This window comes from Tetrao urogallus, assembly GCF_951394365.1.
Source record: "Tetrao urogallus genome assembly, chromosome: 5".
Classification (NCBI taxonomy): domain Eukaryota; kingdom Metazoa; phylum Chordata; class Aves; order Galliformes; family Phasianidae; genus Tetrao; species Tetrao urogallus.
The window spans coordinates 2674212-2692711 of NC_136818.1; the positions used below are offsets into that span (position 1 = coordinate 2674212).

Sequence of the window (18500 nt, forward strand, 5' to 3'; positions counted from 1 at the left end):
GGAGTCCTAGAGATTAAAGGCGGCACATTGCAAGAGGATGAGTGCTTCTGAGATTAGAAATATCGATAACAAAACCAAGAAAAGGGGATTGTAACTGCTTCATTGTGAGTATTATCCACGGGCATGAAAGCAAAGCTTCAACACCTTGATTTTTTGGGGAGGGGGAGGTGGGGGGAGAGGGGAATAACCGAGCCTCATAGCATCTGGATCTGACAGATACAAGTCTTACAAAAACTTTCAGAGATAAGGGGGTCTTCTCGGTTACACAAGAAACATAAAATTATTGAGCAGGATCAAACGAAAAGCTCGCTATGTTTGTTGTTGGCACATTAAACTGCACTGAGCAAAAGTTATTGTGTTTTCTATTACTTATTGTTATTGTATTGACTCTAATTCTGTCACTGCTTCTTCATCCTCCAAGGTGCGCCTAACCTACAGAGGTCAACTCAGTTCCTAGAAGAAAGGCATCCAGGGAAATACTTTATGCCATTAAAGCAACCTGGCTGAGAATGAAAAATGAGAAATTAAATTTTTCCCTTACTCTGGTGATTAAAACAAATCCACTGGTTTATATCAAACAGGTTTCCTTCCTTTTTTCTTTTTCTTTTTTTTAAATTTGCTGTAGAAGTTACTGCGATGGCTTCACAATCAGCAAGCCAGCAGCAGACCACTTGGTCATTTCCTTGTTTTACACAGCAATAGGAAACATGGGAGACCTACCTGATTTAATTATCCTATAACAGAATTTTACTGAATTTCAGACAGCCTCGCATTAAGGATATCATCCGTGTGCATGTTATTATTTCTCTATTTCCACTGAAAAAGGAGAATCAATTTGCCTCCCCGTGGAGCAAGACAAGCAACTCCAGAAAAATGCCAATATAAAGCACCAGGGGAGAACCACCAGGGGAGCCTGAATCCTGCCTTGCATTTGGCAGAAATTTGGCAAAAACTACTTGAATCAAAAAATTTCAACAAAGCACTTGAGGTTTCACTTCAGACTTCACTGAGGCTTACCATACCATTATAACACATTATTGTATCACTTGATTAAGGAAAACTTGGGTGTAGCATTACACGGAATAAATACCTTTTCACTCTTACTTTCTTTGTTTGCATCCTGATCTTTGATGACTTTGAATCCCTTAGGATGTATGGCAGAAACCACCTGTAAAACAATACATATTACACACACACTAGAAAAGACTGTTATGGCTGCAAAACGCCTGAAAGTTAGGTAATAACAATAATAAAGCCATCCAGCACACTCTGCACTCTTCATGTTTTTCTACGTAGAAGAGCATTGCAGTGCATCTGAGGAGTTTGTTCTCACTGAAATTACAAACACTGAGTTTTTGTGCTCACTGTTTGACACCTTGCCTCTTCTCCTCATTCACTTAAATGTTCCTCTGAATCATATGCCTTTTCTTGGAGAAGCATTAAGAGGTTTCTTGCCTTCACCTTGAAGATGAGGAGACGCTAAATCTCTTGAAATTTAACTTATTGCTGAAGGACTACTTCAGATTTTTTTGCTGACCCATTTTACATGGAGTTGCTGGTGCCAATCTGGCTATTTCTCATCATTTCATAGTTTGTTCATTTGGATAACTGAGTGTATTTTTACACAATGAAATATAAACAAATTAGAATACACAGGGCCAGATGCAATTTTACAGATGGGACAATTGAATTAATATCTAGTCAACAAATTGACATCAACTTGATTTACAACAAAGAAACAAGGTTTTGAATCAAGCCAGGTAAGCAAGGATGTAGTCTACAAGCAGAAACTCCAACAGAAAGGATGGGGACACAAATTGTCAGATCTTGCCAAAAGAAATTTAGCCAAGTTTAAAATAAGATGCATATAACAAATTTGTTAAATTTTGGAATAAAAAGTAGAAATAAACTCACTTTTGGTACGTTAGACAAACTCTGAACTACAAACACAACAGGATTTCCTGCATTCTTGATAGCTTCTACTGCTTCTTCGTGCGTGGCATTTTGTAGATCTATCCCAGAAACCTAACAAATATCATTTGTTTTTATTAGATAGTTTGTTATTTCAACTGCACCTTTTAAAGAGATCACATACATTCACAGAAGATTAGTTTATATGAGGAAGGTTCCAAAAGCAGTCAATAGAAATTATTTTTGAAGGATTTTCCCTGGTTGGTTTAAAGAAAAGCATCTTAGGTAGCATTCACAATAAGGATGGCTGCATATTTTGTCAAACAACTGTTCTATTCCAAAAAACAAAGAACAAGACTGTCAGAGAATGGTAGGTATAAGAACACGTTCAGATTTTACCTGTTTGTAAACTAAATCTGTTTTGAAACATCTTTCAAAACATCACACACAACCCCAAAGTACACACAGGAATGCCACTCCTGGCTTTCATCTCTGGCTGGCCTGATTTTCACTCGTTTATCTCTGAATCCCAAGGTGACAGTGCCATTCTCATCTCAGGCACTTGCTGAAATCAGCCATTTCCTTTAAATGGTAGCAAACCAGACAACAAACCAGCTAACAAATACAAAATAACACACACAAAATAAAAACCCATATATTTCAGTAAACTCTTCCATATATTGTAACGCACACCTAGAAGTTATAGCAAGTTATAACATAAATTACTACTTCTTATTCATTCATATAAGTCTTTTTATTTTCTTTCATTTCTCAGCGCCTGTCTTTTCTTAAATATACAGGAGAATGTTAAACAACCTCCACAGTTAAATCCTGAAAAAAGAAAAGACAGCAGGGGTATTTTTTTGGTTTTCAAAACACAGCCATCAATACTGCACAAAGCGGTGGTTGTATTTTGTTCCTCCATCCTTCCAAAGCTGAGTCAAACTTTATTTTGTCAAATGAAAAGGTAGGTTTGTCTGCATTTACCTCAAGTATTTTATCTCCAGTTTTTAAAGCTCTTGTTCTTCCTGCTGGGCTGTCTTCCAAAACTTGTTTGATAAAGATCCCTTTAAGTTCCTCTCCATTCTTTAGGCGCTTTATGACAGTTTGTCCACCAACAATACTTATTCCAAGAGACACATGAGGATCTCTGAAGATTTCAACACTGAAAAAAATACATGCAGAAGTCTAACAGCTTGAAACAGTTAAACACAAAGCCTCAAATAAATGTAAGCTTTTGGTCTTTCAAGACTATCTAACAGAGTGAAGAGATGAAGCCAGAAGCCTATGAATGCTCACAAAAGACCTTGCTTTTTACCCTCAGTTGTCTTCACCCCTCAATAAGAAAAAAAGTTATTGCCAGCCCAGGCCTACTGCTCTTCCAATAGGTTTTTATTTTAGAAAAAGTCACAGTAAAACAGACAGGTCTTCAAGTAAACAAACTCAGTCGTTTTCAGTTTGATTAGATTGTTTGGAAATGGCAAAAACTGCAAATGGTATGTTAGAAATGATAAAACAATAAACAAATTTAATGCAGCTTGCTGGCTCCACGTGTGAGGTGCATATTAATCAGCTTAAGCAGAACTGTTTTAATCATTTTGTATGTAGGACCATAAAATCAGCTCTCCTACAAGTGTTAGCAGCATAATGAGAATGGGGCTAAAGTTGGCTTGGCAATTCCAGTTACACCATAGAATTTAGCAGAAAACCCATGAAAATGAAGACAGAAGTACTGTGTACACTGTTCACACTTAATAGTTATTAAATGAACGTAAATGTGTAGGTCATCAACAAACATATCAAGCTTTCCCAAGTCAGTTATATAACTAGAAAGTACAGCTCTGTTGAACATTGTTAAAAATACACTGTATCTAAGAAAGCCTAAGGTCCAAAAGTACCTTAAGTTACTGGGAGAAAAGGGATGAGAGAGAAAAAAGAAGAAATGATCAGGCTCACAAAAATTAAGGCATAACACAAATGAGAAGAAATGATGCAACTTTATGAACATACGTCCGAGGTGGTCCCCAGTGGCTGAAGTTTGGAGTTTCTTCACCTTCTCCTTCTTCTCTTTCAGGTAATTCACTAATTGGGGGCACAGAGAGGGGAAGAATAAGAAAAATAATAATAAAAAGGTATTAACCATCCCAGATCACAATGCCTTGCATATTTTCTATCTGGCAGTGAGACAGCAACACGTTTTCAAACAGTCCAGTTTAAATGTGCAGTCAACAGACTAAGCAGGAATTTTTGTATTTAGGTTTAAATGTATCTAAGGAATGCACCAGAATGAAACATGATGGACTGGCCAAATGTACAAGGTGCTGTGAAATACACATCTCCACTGCTGTACCTTATTCGAAATGTCTATTTAAGCAGTCATTTTTACTTTCTGATAAATATGCTGTGACTTTTACAGAGGGATATAAACATGGTAAAGCCAATCTAGCTTACCAGAAAGCCAGTTGTATTGCAGCTTGGAGAACAGGTCCTGTGTGTTCCATTAAACACCCCAGAACGGGGTGTTAATTAAACTTTTATAATATGTATGACTCATCTAGTCACAGAATAGGAATTGAAATATCAAACTGCGGGCCTCCCACAGCAAGGTTCAAGCAGTACATCCTTGCACATATTTTCTGTAGACCCTGAGAGCTGTAAACGCTACTTTTACATTGCAAAAAGGAAGTAGGATGTTGTACTGGAGAAATAATCCCCTCAACATGTTGCTGAGCAGCTTTCAGACCGAGGGAAATCACAGATTAATTAGAGAAGCATTGAGAATTTGAGCCAACAGACCCTGAAAGCTGATCCTCTACCTGCTCACCCAAAACTGGTGGGAGAAGTGTAGGAGAATTTATGGTAGTGGCAACTATGTGTGAGCAGTGCCAGCTCAAGGTTCGTCATCACTACGGCAAGATTAAACTGTTCCTGCACAAGCATGAGGGTCATAGCTAAACTCTGGAAGGGAAGGAACAAAAGAAAGCAAAAAACAAGAGGACAAAGCTGTGATAAAGAGCTAAGGGGAGAACTCTTAAAAGAGGTGATGTCCAGGGTTGCCAGGAAGGCCTACATCCTTCTCCAGGGCACGTCCACTCTTGTGGCTCTCACCTAACTGTGGGGTAAGTGATGCAGGTGGGCCAGCATTCAGGGGAAGAAACACGGGATGTAAGAATTCAGTAAGACTGTAAGGCAAACATTCAGCTCCTTGGGTAAAAGGCACACACTGGGGGTGGCCTGTATCTCAGAGTTTCCCACAGCTTTCAGCAATTCATCAGTTAGGTAAAGCAAGAAAAAAGTTACGAGCATTAACCAAAAATCATCTGAGAATTGAAATCTTTCTCCATACCTGTACAAAACTGTTCTAGGCTGAGGTAAGGTGGTCACTCTCACAGATTTTTCATTCTTGGAAAACATGTAATCCTCCCCTTCTTCCTTTTCAACAGCTTCTAGGTCAACAGTGAAACCGGGTACTTTAGAGTCCATATGAAGCTTTGTACCTGATGAAGTAAAGGTTTAGATGTAAAATTTGCTTCCTCTGTCTCTGCATCTACCTAACGCCTGTGCAAATAAACCCCTCAGCTCATCATGTTCCAGATGTGAATAGTGAGAGATGATCAAGAAGCTCAGAGATACAGAGTATTTATTTCTGCAGGAAATTTAAAGCATGCTGATTTATCTATCTTTAATAGCACCTTGCTTCTGACCTGCAGTCAGGTAATAAGAGAAAATGTCAGATCTTACTGGAATCGAGACATGCTTACATACAGCTTGCATGGCATATGCTTCTCACAAAAACATGATTAGAAATACTGCATCCATCCTTCATGCAAGGAGAGCTGTACAAAGCCCTGATCCAGCATGGATGACTAATGTCCTTTCAGTGACATAAATATAAACACTAATTAAATCACTAGAGCTCCTTGCTAAAGTCATTAGTCTGCCATTTTGGTTAACAGAGTGTCTGTTGTACAAGATGCAGGTGACAAAGAATAGAAAGAACTCCTTTTCTCCCAGTGAGTGCTACCACAAGCAGGCTGATAAACTAATTTGCTGACTACATACCAAACTCTAACGACTGATTTAGGGGGGGATGAAATTCATTTGGTCTTGAAGAGGTACCTTGAATTATACATACTCGTGTAATGAAACTGTGGCAACCCAGATTAAGTCTAAAGAAAACGTTTGTGAAAATACCACCTCCAAACCTTTCTTCTGACAAGAAGTCACTTTGTTATTTTGTTGTGTCCGTTACCACTCATGCACCTTGACTGAGTTTCTCACTGCTCTGAGGCACTCTGGAGAAGGTAAGAGCTCACCAGTGAGAGCCCAGAGAACACACATAAACATAAACCCACAGGGCAAAGCTCTCACACACAGGCACAGCAACCTCATTGCCCTGAGACAGTATGGAAAATAGAAAGTTTCATGCCTGTTTCCAAGTCAGACATCATTGGAGATGCACATGAAACTGCCAGAGAAGATAAAGTAGACCATGCATGAAACCCTCCTGGTGATACGCAGAGGGATGTGACTCTCCACAGGCAGGAAAAAGCTGCTGCAACTTTCAGTATTACTTATGATAACTGTAGGTAAACATTTGGAGGAAAAAGCAAGAAAATGAAGCAGAAACTGCCATTAGTCTGTAGAGATCTTCATTTGAATATTTTATCATCTGAAAGTTTGAAAATAAATTCATGCTTCAGTATAAAAGTTAAATTTGTAAATACAAAGTTCAACAGTATAAAAAAAAAAAAAAAAAAAAAAAGAAGAAAGGAAGAAAGAAAACTTGTTACAAACCTAAATCCATTTTGTTTCTTGATCCTGACTGGGTAGCTCCACTGTCCAATAGGCCTTTTTGGTAGTCCCTGTGTGCCATGGTTCCAGAAGACTGTGAAGTTATATTAGCATTTTCTTCATACTTCAGAGAGGAGAAAAAAGTGAAGAAAGCAAGCAGTAGGATCAACTATAGATGTATTTGACAGGAATGTTGATTGTACAGCAAACATTCACATTTTGTCAGCTATATAACTACCTATCCACACAACTATGGAGACTATTGTAAGTACCTAAAAGCTACACCATCATCTGGTTGTAGGAACTGATTGAGATTAAAGATAATGAGGAAAAGAGGGAGCTCATTTCATTGACACTGCTGCTGAAGGCCCTGGCTTGACTTGACTTTGGTTATTACTGAAACATATCAAACAAGCAGAACTTGCAGAAAAGAAGGGAATTCAGATGTCACAGATGGGAAAGAGGACAGCAGTATAGGATAGCTATAAATACACCAATCAGAGGATGTACCTCACCCAAGGAAATGTACAATCATTGTACATCATAACAAAATAGAACCTTCCAAAAACCTACTAAAAGATAAACTGGTGTCCATTAGAGGCACTCAGATCTCAGCTATTAATTAAAACACAGGACAGACTGATTACAGAGTTTAGGTCTGGAATTTGCCTTGAGGAATACAGGTCCCTACCATCAGGGTACAGCACTGAGATGCACCCAGCATTACTTACCATCTGCTCCCTATTGAATGCATATTCCAGGGACTGCTTTGGACTTAAGTTGGCACTAGATCTTAAGTCTTGTATTTTAGCTGTCTGAAGTTGCTCTGCCCATTCTGCATTCAGGTTCTTCTCTGAAGATGCCTTCTGTCTATCTGATGAGCTATATTTCACGAAGTCTAAATCTTCTTCATACTCATCCACCAACATTTCCCGTTCTTCATCCACTTCTTCTGTTGTGGGTTTCCAGAATTCACGCATCTCCCAGGACTCCTTCTCATATCCACTGTCATTTTGAGAAAGCTGAAATGACCTTCCCAAGTCCAAAATTGGTTCATCAACAGCTTCTTCTTTAAAAGGTGTTTCATCTCTGAAACCCTGTGTAAAACATTACAGGAATAAAGATTTTTCATTATTTTTCTTGCTTACTCTTAAAACTGTGTTTTATGTTTAATCACATTAAAATTACATCCTGATTTTTAAAGTGAGAATCTTCTACCTTTTGCATTTTTTTTTCCAAAGAAAATGCACTCTCCGATTTACGATTTTAATTGCAAAAGTAACCATTGCCATTTCCTTTATATATAAAGAAATTTCATTTGGACAGTTCAGATATTGCTGCAGCCATTCAGAATAACCACCCTGGACTGAAGTAAGGAATGTGAATTTTTAAACAATACTAAAAAAAAAACTGGAAAAAAAACATACAAATCCAACTAAAGTATCTTTGTAACCCAGACTGACTGCTACTGCTCTGTCTATGCAAGTACATTTCTTATAACACTACAGCACCAGTTAAATAAAACACTTCTGAGCTGAAACGACAGAGCAAGGTACAACAAAACCAAAAAGACATTCAAGCCTCCCCCCCTCCAGACCCCAGCTACCCAAAAGATCTAGCTCAACAGTTCTTATCCTGGGATTTGTCACATGCCTCCCAGTTTCCAATGCTTTCTGTTTCTCCTAAATTGAATGAGGTGCAATTCATCGGCCCACAGAGTGAGGCTGACTGCAGCTACACACTGCATGGACATCCCTGAAATTTTATACCTTAGGGAGCTGTCAGAAAGCTTGCCATAGGCTGAAAGCCTTTCCTTCTTTACTTCAGGCCACCGAGCACGTGTGCCCAAACTTGGTCTTCAGGCACCGAGACCCTGAACACTGAAGCCACTCTGCAGATTCAGGGGTCCTGAACCAAAACATTTTCCCTCCTGCTTCCTCCCTCTTCCCCGGCTCCCCACGGTACTTTGCTATTTCTGACCCTTAGTGTCAGAATCCTGTTTTGTCAGAAAAAGCCCAGACACTGCCAAAAAGTGCTCACAGTTCAAATGAGCGTCAGGAGAGAAAGCAAGAGACAGACGAGAGCATAAGGAAACCGTGCAGTAACACTAGCTGGCACGAACGCATCACATTAGCAGTCTAGAAGCTACCCTGTTTTTCATAGGCATTAAATGTTCCTTTTTGCCCTGAGAACTTCAATCTCACAAAATATCCAATCTGAAGAGATTCTAATTCTCTTCATTGTTACTTCAATTCATCTCACTCCTGCCGCATCATTCTCCAAACGCTGCAGACTTGTAAGAGCCACCAACTTCATCGTAACATCAAACAGTTCACTCAGAAACCACACAGCAATTTGTATTGCCATCTCCTGATACAGCACTTAGGTATGGTATAATCACAGACTGCTGCACTGCAGTAGCAGACTCTACCAATGGAATAGGGAATACCGCAAGCACGACAATAAAGTCTACTGTTGTAGCATATAAAATGTTCAAGTTTTTTTTTTTCTTTCCCCTGAAGCCAGCTTTGTCAGCACTATGCTAGAAAGTAAGAACTCAAGCCATCATGACACACTGCTCTCAGCTCTTATATGAACAGATAAGGTAATAAATAATGGCAGTTTTATACCACCTCTCTATGCTACTATCAGTTTGGTTATACTGAAGTAAAACAAAATACAAGCAATGGTATTTGCTTGTATTCTGTACAAACTGACCATTACAGCTCTTATATTCAGTAGGAGTAAGATGAAATACACTGTATAAAAGCAGGTAATAACATTAGCTTAATTTAGGAAGTAGGAAAAAAATCTGAGCTAGCAGAGGACTAATTGCTCTGCCAGGAACTCTTCCTATGCACCTGGTAAACAATAAGCTCCATTTTGCATCGTGAAAATCAGTAATACATCCAAGCCAATTCCTACACATTACATACCTACATCTGCCCCATAGTATTGCTCTTTTTGGTGGTCCTAAATCTGAAAAGAATGCACTTACCAATGTGAATTAATTCACATTCGCGAAGTGTTTGAGAACAAATGACAATTCAGAGATCTTTCACTCCAGACAATTTATTCCTGCAATCCAATTGCCTATTACCCTGGTATCTGAGTTGTTCTTGCTATTTTTAGTGTCACATCCCACCCCAATAACGTTATTACTCACAAAATGGAAAATAAGAAGTGAAGAAGAGACTAAAGAAATTACTCTAGGCCCCACAGGAAAGTCTGTGAAGACAAACAGATCTCAAGCTTGCCTTATACACCAGACTACTGTTTTGTTTCCATCCATTATAACACGGAACATTCTATTCCGTACCTTAACTTTCTTGCAAAGCTGAACCAGTGACTTATGACCATTAGTGCTGTAGCATTCCTATTTCATAACCAAGATAACACAAGGTATTTTAATGAGCTAGTAAAATTGATCAGACAGTCCAGGAACTGCGTTGGCAACGGTAAGCTTGGTGTCCACAATGCAATTAGTATACCAACAGCTGTTAGCATCTGTTTTACAGGGAATCCATCCTGGAGTGTACCCAAAACTGAAATGCTACCTGAAGACTATTTTATCTTCTGATTGTAAGATGTTATTTCCTGTCTCCATAAACTTCAGCTGAACCAAAAGAATAAACAAATACCTGTGGTGCTTCAAGGATTATTGAGAAATTGGTATTATCTCTTGACTCTGGAGATCCGGGGCTGGTTTTCATGTTGCTGGTATCCATGCTATGCACGTTCTCCTCTTTGCTTTCTCCCTAAGCAAAGTGATCAAAATGTTAAGTCAGGAAAACAACACAAACAAAAAACCTAAAAGTTCACATTTTTCAACTAAATGGAAGAGGGAGAAACAGCCATTGGAAAAGAAGCTGGAAAAAGTTACAGAAGGATAAAAAAAAAAGCCATAGATCGAACAGGTGAAGAGAATAGTCTTTATTCTTTATATATATATGTGTATATATATATATATATATATATATATAGTTTCAAAAACACATAGGGAAGACAAATACAAGCATACGAGGGATGAAATAAAGTAATAAATAATAAATATAAATAATAAATAATTTTCCTCAGAAAAGGAAAAAAAAATTATTGAATGGCCTTCCTACATTCTCATTTCACCGCTCTGCTACCATTTTGAATTACAAGCACTTTCTATCAGATGGTGCTTTGCTTCAATTAATTGTGTCTGCTTGCCCTTAAAAAGCAACACTGCAGCCTCCTCAAGTAAACTCTTGTCTGTTGCTAAACCCTAATTCCAGAAAAAAAATTTCTACTTGAATTTACACTCTTGACTTGAAACACATCAGAGAATGAGAGAGGAAAAAATGCAAGTGCTTACCACCAACGGTTTGCAGATTCCAAGAGAAACTCTTCCTGGGGGCACAGATTTCAACACCTCTACTGCCTCCTTTAAAGTTGTGCTGTCTAAATATTTCTCATTTACAAATACCAAGCGGTCACCGGGTAGAAGCTCACCACCACGTTCAGCTACTCCACCTGCCACCAAAGAGCTGATCACAATGGCTGTTCTCGTTGGATCCAGGGGATCCTGAAAAAGAAGCCCCAGAAAGGTGGTGATTATTTCCAACGTATAAGGAGGAGTTAAGCATGTTCCTCATCTTATACAGCTAAACTGAAGCTTCCTAACGCCTGCAAAAAGGACTGCCTGCTAATACGGCCACAGCCTGAAGATTACAAAAAGAAAGGTTTACAGCAGGAAGATATTCTGTCCCTTGCTTAATCCATTAAGAAATTTTAAATTCTAAAGCTCGCTGATGCCCTGCCTGCCTTCTCACACGCAGAGAAACAGCCAGGCCAACCTGGAAATAGAAGAACAACACTGGCATTCGTCCACAGCCCTCTGTCCAGTCTGTTCTGTGTTAGCATTACATAAAATAACCATCCTGCTTGCAATTCAAGAGCTTCATGGCAGCTAAATTTGTCTAAAAAAAAAAAAAAATCACTACAAGATCAGAAATTTAATTAAAGTTATTAAAGAATTAAAGTCACAACATCCAAGAAGCAGCACTGTGCATTTGCTGAACCACCGCAGTATTTCTGCTTTATGAAATCTGCAGACAACACATGGAAATCAATTTATCTGTGAAGCTTCCCTGAGAACAGAGGATCAGCTACAGAAGAGTAACCAAGATCATTAATGAAGACACAGAACACTGCAGTGATGAATAAGGAGGAACATGAAGTAGACAATATTATACACGTTGGAGAGACTGTGAATTGATGCAAAGACACCACTTTTCATACATTTTTTTCCCCCGGTATTTACCTGTGCATTGTGTCAGGTACCATTTCTAGAATATATTCAGAGTCATTTAAAAATCCATTCTCAATCCAGTGAGATAATCCAAAGTAATTATATTGTGGCAGGAAAACACAGACTTTAATTTTACTTTTATTTTTTAATTACAAGCCCTTCTTCTCCCCTTTGCTAAGAGCTCATAAAGTTCAGAAATGTTCCTTGCACGCACTATGACTTCAAAAGCATAATCAGGTACTATTTTTGCTCCTCAGGACTTGCATCTGATTCAGCACACAGGAGGGGCCCAAACAGGCAAAATTCAAGTCACAAAGACCACCACGACTTTACAGCTCAGTGTTAATTTGAAAACAGGAATGTTTTTCTCTTGCATATAACTGTACGCTGCTTTCCAAGTGAACTTTTTTTGTTTAAGGTATGTACAAATATATGAGGCAATGAATGTAATGTCTGCAAATTGGCTGAAATTAGAGGAGCGAAATTGGAGTTCAGCAGGAAGAGCCATGCTGGAACTGAACTCAAGTAATATAGTAATAAGTAGTAATAACTCTCTCCCGCTCTACTGCTTAATCCCCCCATTTTATAATCTCCACAAGCACTAGGTGTCCGCGCCGTAGGAAGAGGCTTCCTTGCTGGTATCATGTCTCAGAAATCAAGCCCAGCAACCTCCTTCTGCTGCACAATGGTGTTCTGCCTACTGAACGAGTGCCAGGACACACGGGCTGCCTGACTGCTGGTGCTCAGACCTGCCTCGTGCAATGCAGAGCACAGAGGATTTCATTCGGTTCAAACACCAAGCGATTCACATTCTGCGCACGCCTTGGGAATTACTTGAGAAAGAAAATAGTAATAATGATGAGAAAGAAAAATGCCACAAGTCCCCAAAAGCTCAGAGGTTTCAAGAAGATTTAAAAAAAAAGAAAGATTTGCTTTAAAAGAGCTAAATTTTGAAAACGTGATGTTCCTGCTGGCCTGTATACACACAGCCTGCTTTACCTGCCCTTCCTAACCATGTGCCCAAGCATCCTGATGACAGCTGAGCACAGAACAAACATTCCATTTAACACAGACCTTTGAGATGTTTTTGATTTGGGGGGTTTTCTCCAAAGCAAAATAAAAATAACCTTTTAGGCTTCTTTGCAAAATCAGGACCACATTAACACAGCCGTTTTTACGCAAGGAGGACTGCTCACATTAGGAAGGCCTTGCTAATAGAACTAACCCAGCAAGTTTATTTTTCAATCACGGGTTCATCTTGCCATGGCAAGCAAGGTTTGTGCCTGCTCCCTAAAAGGGTGACTGCGCTCTCAGCAAAACTCCACCTTTGCTGACGCAACAGCTTTTATACTATGACTTCTGCTGGCTTAGCTATATTGATTTAAAAAAATGATAATTGAACAAAACAAAACCAGCACTCATCTTTACTGATGCAGATAAGCTGACAAAATATTTGCAAGTGAATGACTGGTCCAATAATTATGGCACTGACTGAGAATGTGGGAGAACCAGGTTCAAATCCCGTTCGGTCTGATCCAAAGTTTTTCTTTTCTTTTGGTTCCCAATCAGAATCAATTAAACAGCACATGGGAATCTCACCATCAGCTTCTCCTATACAGACACTCAAGGTCAGAGGCCTAACCACCACGCTTCTGATGACAAATAGTCCTGTTTTCACCTGAACTTCCACTGAAATCAGAACATTTTGGCAATAGTAAAATCAGTGTGTTTTGGTAGATTTAGTTCAGCTGAAGAAGTGTTCCAACCGACTCTAATCCTCCCGTTAAAATGAAAAATGACCAAGTTCCTGCAAATGCACACAGTTCCCATGCAGCAATGCTTTGAGAGCAGCACGGTTATCAGCACTGCTTTGTAACACCTCATGTGCAGCAACATAGGCCAATATATCAGAACAAAAAGCAGCAGAAGAAATCTTTCGAAAGAGGGCTGTATTAAAAATCGTTGATCAGGTGAACACAAAGCAAGGGTTATAATTACTCTGCTGTTTTCAAGCAGAGGGAGCTATTGTACAGGAAGAGAAGAGCAACGTAAACTGCACGGTGACAGGGTTAAGTCTGTAATGCGGGCACTGCTGTAAAAACCCCAAATGTTTGTTACCAGGACTGTGAATCACAATGCTATTGCCACAAGAAATGTAACAAAAGCCACATGTGAAGACAGACCTACTCAGTTTGAAGGTGTAACCTTTTTATATATTCTTTGTAACTTCAGGGCGACTACAACTGTGGATTGCACCATGCTTTTCTTACCAAAACAAAGGAGCAGTGGTTTTCTGCAAACTTAGCATATGATTTAAACTCAAGCCCAAATGCACCTAAAGAACAACACCTGCTAAAACAAGACTGCAAACAATGAATTCACATCTTGTAAACAGTGAGTACAACGGCACTGAGGGGGCTTTTCTTTTTTTTTTTTAAATAAAGAAAGCAGTGCTAACAGCCAGCTGAAAAACAGATTCTTTCTTTCCATACTAACTGCAAGAGGGAAGTTCGCTCGCAGAGAGCCCTGCCAGGCTCTGGGGCCACATCCATGCTAACAGACCAGCCAGAGCCATTTGAGGTCACAGAGCAACACTGACTGCACACATTTACCGAAGGCTTCTGGTTCATTTCACCTGGCTTATGGCAAGCCAGCTAATAGCAATTTTCAGTCACCAGCAGTCAGGTCTGTGTTTCAGTCTGCTTACTGGCTTGGATGTTGTTACAGGCTGGGAAGGAACACCCCACCCAAACCCAGAGCTGTTGCTGTAACAGTACATTGCTAGAATACACAAGTGGCACAACGTCAACAGTTTAAGCAATTTTTATCTTTCCACACTCCCTGAGTAAGCTGGTCATCTTAGAATGGGCACAAACCAGGACTGGAATGTATAGAAGGCAACTTTTAACTTCTGTTTACTGCACAAAGGAATCTATATTTATAAATAATGAGGAAAAGGAATCAGACTGGTAATTAAAGCTATAAGAGACAAAGCCTCCTTGTTCTAAGGCACCAATATAAACTTTTTTAGAAAAAGTTAAAAAAAATAAAAAATAAAAAAAAATAAAAACAATCACATGTTAAAAAAGAATATTTGCCACTTGAATTAATGCTGAAAGTTGAGCATTGCTGTGCAGAGCAGCAGCCCGTGCAAGGCCTCCAGGTAACCCTCTGAGGAACCGGGATGCTGTAGCTGTCGCTCTCCTGAGCCAGTCACAGAGTACATGAACTTGTTCACAATAGTCACAATTTATTCATACTTCGCACACCATATATTTAGCTGCATTGAACCGTAGTTCTTCCCTTCCCCCTGCTGCTCCTCATCAAAATCCACAAACGTTTCCTGGAGTCCAGGTGTCAAATTTTTCCCTTCCTTCTCAGAGCCTCATTTGTTCTGGATCCATTTAGCAGCACTCAGAGTCAGGCAGGGGCCGCGGCCGTCGCTGCCTCTGGGATCCCTGCATTCAGGGTTGTACAGAGCCTCTTAAAACCCTGAGTTCTGGAAATACGTTAGGAGCCCCAGGAGCACCGAGTTAACAGAGTCCTATGTGCAACGCTGCCGGGGTGTGTAATTTCATGTGGCTTTGAGCCGGGGGCTGAGCAGCGACGCTGGGCACACGCACTCAGGGTCTGCACTCAGCGACCGGAGCTCCTTGAGAAACACAACTGGAAACATAACTAACGCGGATCACCTCGGTCCATCTTCCTGGGAAACGGAAACGCAAAGAACGGGCTGTCGGCATCCCTGCGAGCGCTGAGCTTCCCTCCGCAGGCCCCAGAGGGCAGCACGGGTCCGGCCCACAGCCCGCCCTCAGGCTGCAGCTCGGAGCCGCTCGGCCCGCAGGCGGTGCGCTGGGGCTCCGCCGGGTGCAGGCAGCTACCGCACTGCTGGGGTCTGGCTGGTGTTTTCCTGCTTTAAAGGCTCCTATGGAAATGCAAGGCAAAGCTGCGGGTGACTGACATTTACTGCACAAAGTCACTCTCACTCACTTGCAGGCTATATTAGTTTTGGCATCATTTAAGATCTAAATTCAGCTAGCCCGACTTCCTAGAATGTTTTAGCTTTCTTCGAGCAACAAACTGCCTGCTGCCACACAAACACTGCTCTGAAAACACACATCAAAAATAGCATGGCAAAGAATCCCAAAAGAAACAGTTTGAAACTTTTTTTCCTGTACCAATTTTGATTTATCTGAACAATTTTACAAGTGCCAATTTGTATACTTGCGAAAGAGCCAAAACAAACACATGTTAGAGCTCAGAGGTCAGAGCAGCTCAGCTTCATTACATTTTGCATGGGACCACTTCCAGGTCTAACATACATATACATATTTAAAACCCTCCAGTCTGCAGTCTCACTCAATCTCTGAGTGAGATACCAGACTGAGAGCTTCCCAAACACAGCACTGCAGCATACTGCACCAGGAGCACACAAACATCAACAAGCAAAAGGACCAGGCTCTGTGTTCACTTACTGTTTAGGTAGATTAAAGATAGAACAGAGCACGAAGTCATCCACCTGTATGCTCAGTGTTGTGATAGCATTCATGATACTCATTTTGTGCAGCGTGGCTCGCTGCCTTTACAGAGCCATCCTCTGCATGCACAACAACAGCAGGGTGCAAGAGAAATGAAATCCAATTCCCTCCCTCAGGTGGCCTTAAGGAGATTCCAGGTCCAAACCTTCTGGTCGTGCACCACCAGCAGAGTTACAGGTGTTGATCCTCAGAACTGCCAAAGACACTCTAAGGCCTAAAAAAACCTTCTGTGAGAAAGCACTCAGTTCTTCTTAGATCCACTGTTCTTCATGTTATTCAAGGTATCGTGGGCAGGCAGATAAATGTAAAGCATTTAAGACTCCTTTCTGCCTCTCCCACTCCTGTTAGGCTGAAGTCAGCAGGACGACTTAGAAAGAAGTCTACACAACATAAGCAGCCACTGATTGCACCAAACAAACACAAGCCGATGTGCTAACACAATACAAACTTAAATTCAGGAAGGCATCCAAGGAAGATGACTGAACTTCGTTGTGGTATAAGGCGAAGCACTGGACAACTATTGATCCGTAGTAAGGGAATAGAGCAGAAAATTTCAGAAGCTCAGGATTGGAGCCAGCATTAATCAAAACTTCTGCTGTGGGAAATGTCAGCAAAGAAACAGGAACTCAAAGAGGAAAAACAAAACAAAACAAAAACAAAAAAAACAGAGCCATACCTAAAGGAGAAGAGATAACAGGACAATAAGTGTAAGCAGCACAATGATTTCCCACAATGGCCTTTCACTGCCTGCCATCTGAAGGCCTTCTGCAGCAAGAAGCAGCACGGCGGCCGGCCGCCACGCAAAGCAGTGCAGGGCTGGCAGAGCTACAGCAAGCACCACACAGCCAGAGCTCATCTGCCCAGCAGGCAGCTGGGACAAAAGTGCCTCCAGAGAACGATCAAAAGAAAAAGCACTTGCTCTCTACTGCTATCCTCAAATTATAAGATGAAAGATAGGCATTAACTATGGCAGTTCTGAAAGTGGCACTGTGCAGTGGACTCATGCCCATGTCACTATCTTTTAATTTATCAAACTTTTCAGTCAACTTAAGGTTTCATCCACCTTTCATATTTGCTCTCAACAGAGCTAAAGTCACAGGGATTACATTCATTAGTCTCTTAATAGCTTAGAGTTTCAGACTTCCAGCTCCAGAAAAAACACACAGAGTGCTGACTGCAGGGAAAAGCCATAGAGATAAGGAAAAAAAAAAAAAAAAGCCCTGAACTCATAAGGAAATGGAGGAAAGCCACTGTGTGATGAGATAAAAGGAGGGATAAAGATGCGTGGGAATAAAGAAAAAAATACCAACGCGCCAAGGGAAAAACCTGCAACCTGCACAACTTACAGCCGGTGGTCTTAAGGCACATACTGAATCTGATGAGCTTTCAGATCCAAACAGTCCACCCAGGTAGCCAAGCAGGCACTTCCATCAGGGAGCTGCGCCGACCTCAACACTGTTAGCCTGCGGCAGTGCAGTGTGTGCGTTCACACTGACTAGAGCTCTGTGCGTGGAGAGCCTGTATCCTGAAGAGCAAACACATGAATGATGGAAAATTCGCTACAGAAAAAACTTCAAAAGAAGCAGAGTGAGACAGAAGATTACATTTGTTTTTTTTTCTGCAATTAGGATCTGCAAACCATGACACGGGCCAAAGAAAGCTTGCAACAGTATGGATGGTGGAGAAGACAGAATGATGGGCAGAAGGGTTGCTGAGAATTTTAAGGCCACTATGAAAAGCAGGGAGAGCAGGCAGAAAAGCTCTGGGTCCAACAGTGCTATTTGGATTTAGGTAACGAAACACCTTCCAGAAGGGTGAGGTATCAAGAAAACAGAATTCCTCATTACTTCCACGAGTTTTCAGAAATCTTCACATTTATCCATCAACAAAGCCCTCAAATCTCATCAGTTCAGAGCAACAGATTCAGAACTGCCCGGGTTGAACTTTTGCATGCTCCTCCATTTCTACACACTCAC

The 18500-nt window shown here is 40.6% G+C and overlaps 1 protein-coding gene across 1 annotated transcript in view; it reads right to left on the reverse strand.

Annotated features, from left to right (window-relative positions):
• PATJ (PATJ crumbs cell polarity complex component) overlaps positions 1 to 18500 on the reverse strand; it is a gene marked incomplete at both ends in the record, with an annotated part of 132519 nt that overhangs the window by 77521 nt on the left and 36498 nt on the right. Inside the window, 9 exons of the mRNA XM_079536430.1 lie at positions 1091 to 1168; positions 1915 to 2025; positions 2899 to 3076; positions 3922 to 3993; positions 5258 to 5408; positions 6709 to 6829; positions 7437 to 7802; positions 10347 to 10463; positions 11051 to 11260. Of these exons, the coding sequence (XP_079392556.1) occupies positions 1091 to 1168; positions 1915 to 2025; positions 2899 to 3076; positions 3922 to 3993; positions 5258 to 5408; positions 6709 to 6829; positions 7437 to 7802; positions 10347 to 10463; positions 11051 to 11260 (1404 nt within the window). The remainder of the gene's footprint in view (positions 1 to 1090; positions 1169 to 1914; positions 2026 to 2898; positions 3077 to 3921; positions 3994 to 5257; positions 5409 to 6708; positions 6830 to 7436; positions 7803 to 10346; positions 10464 to 11050; positions 11261 to 18500) is intronic.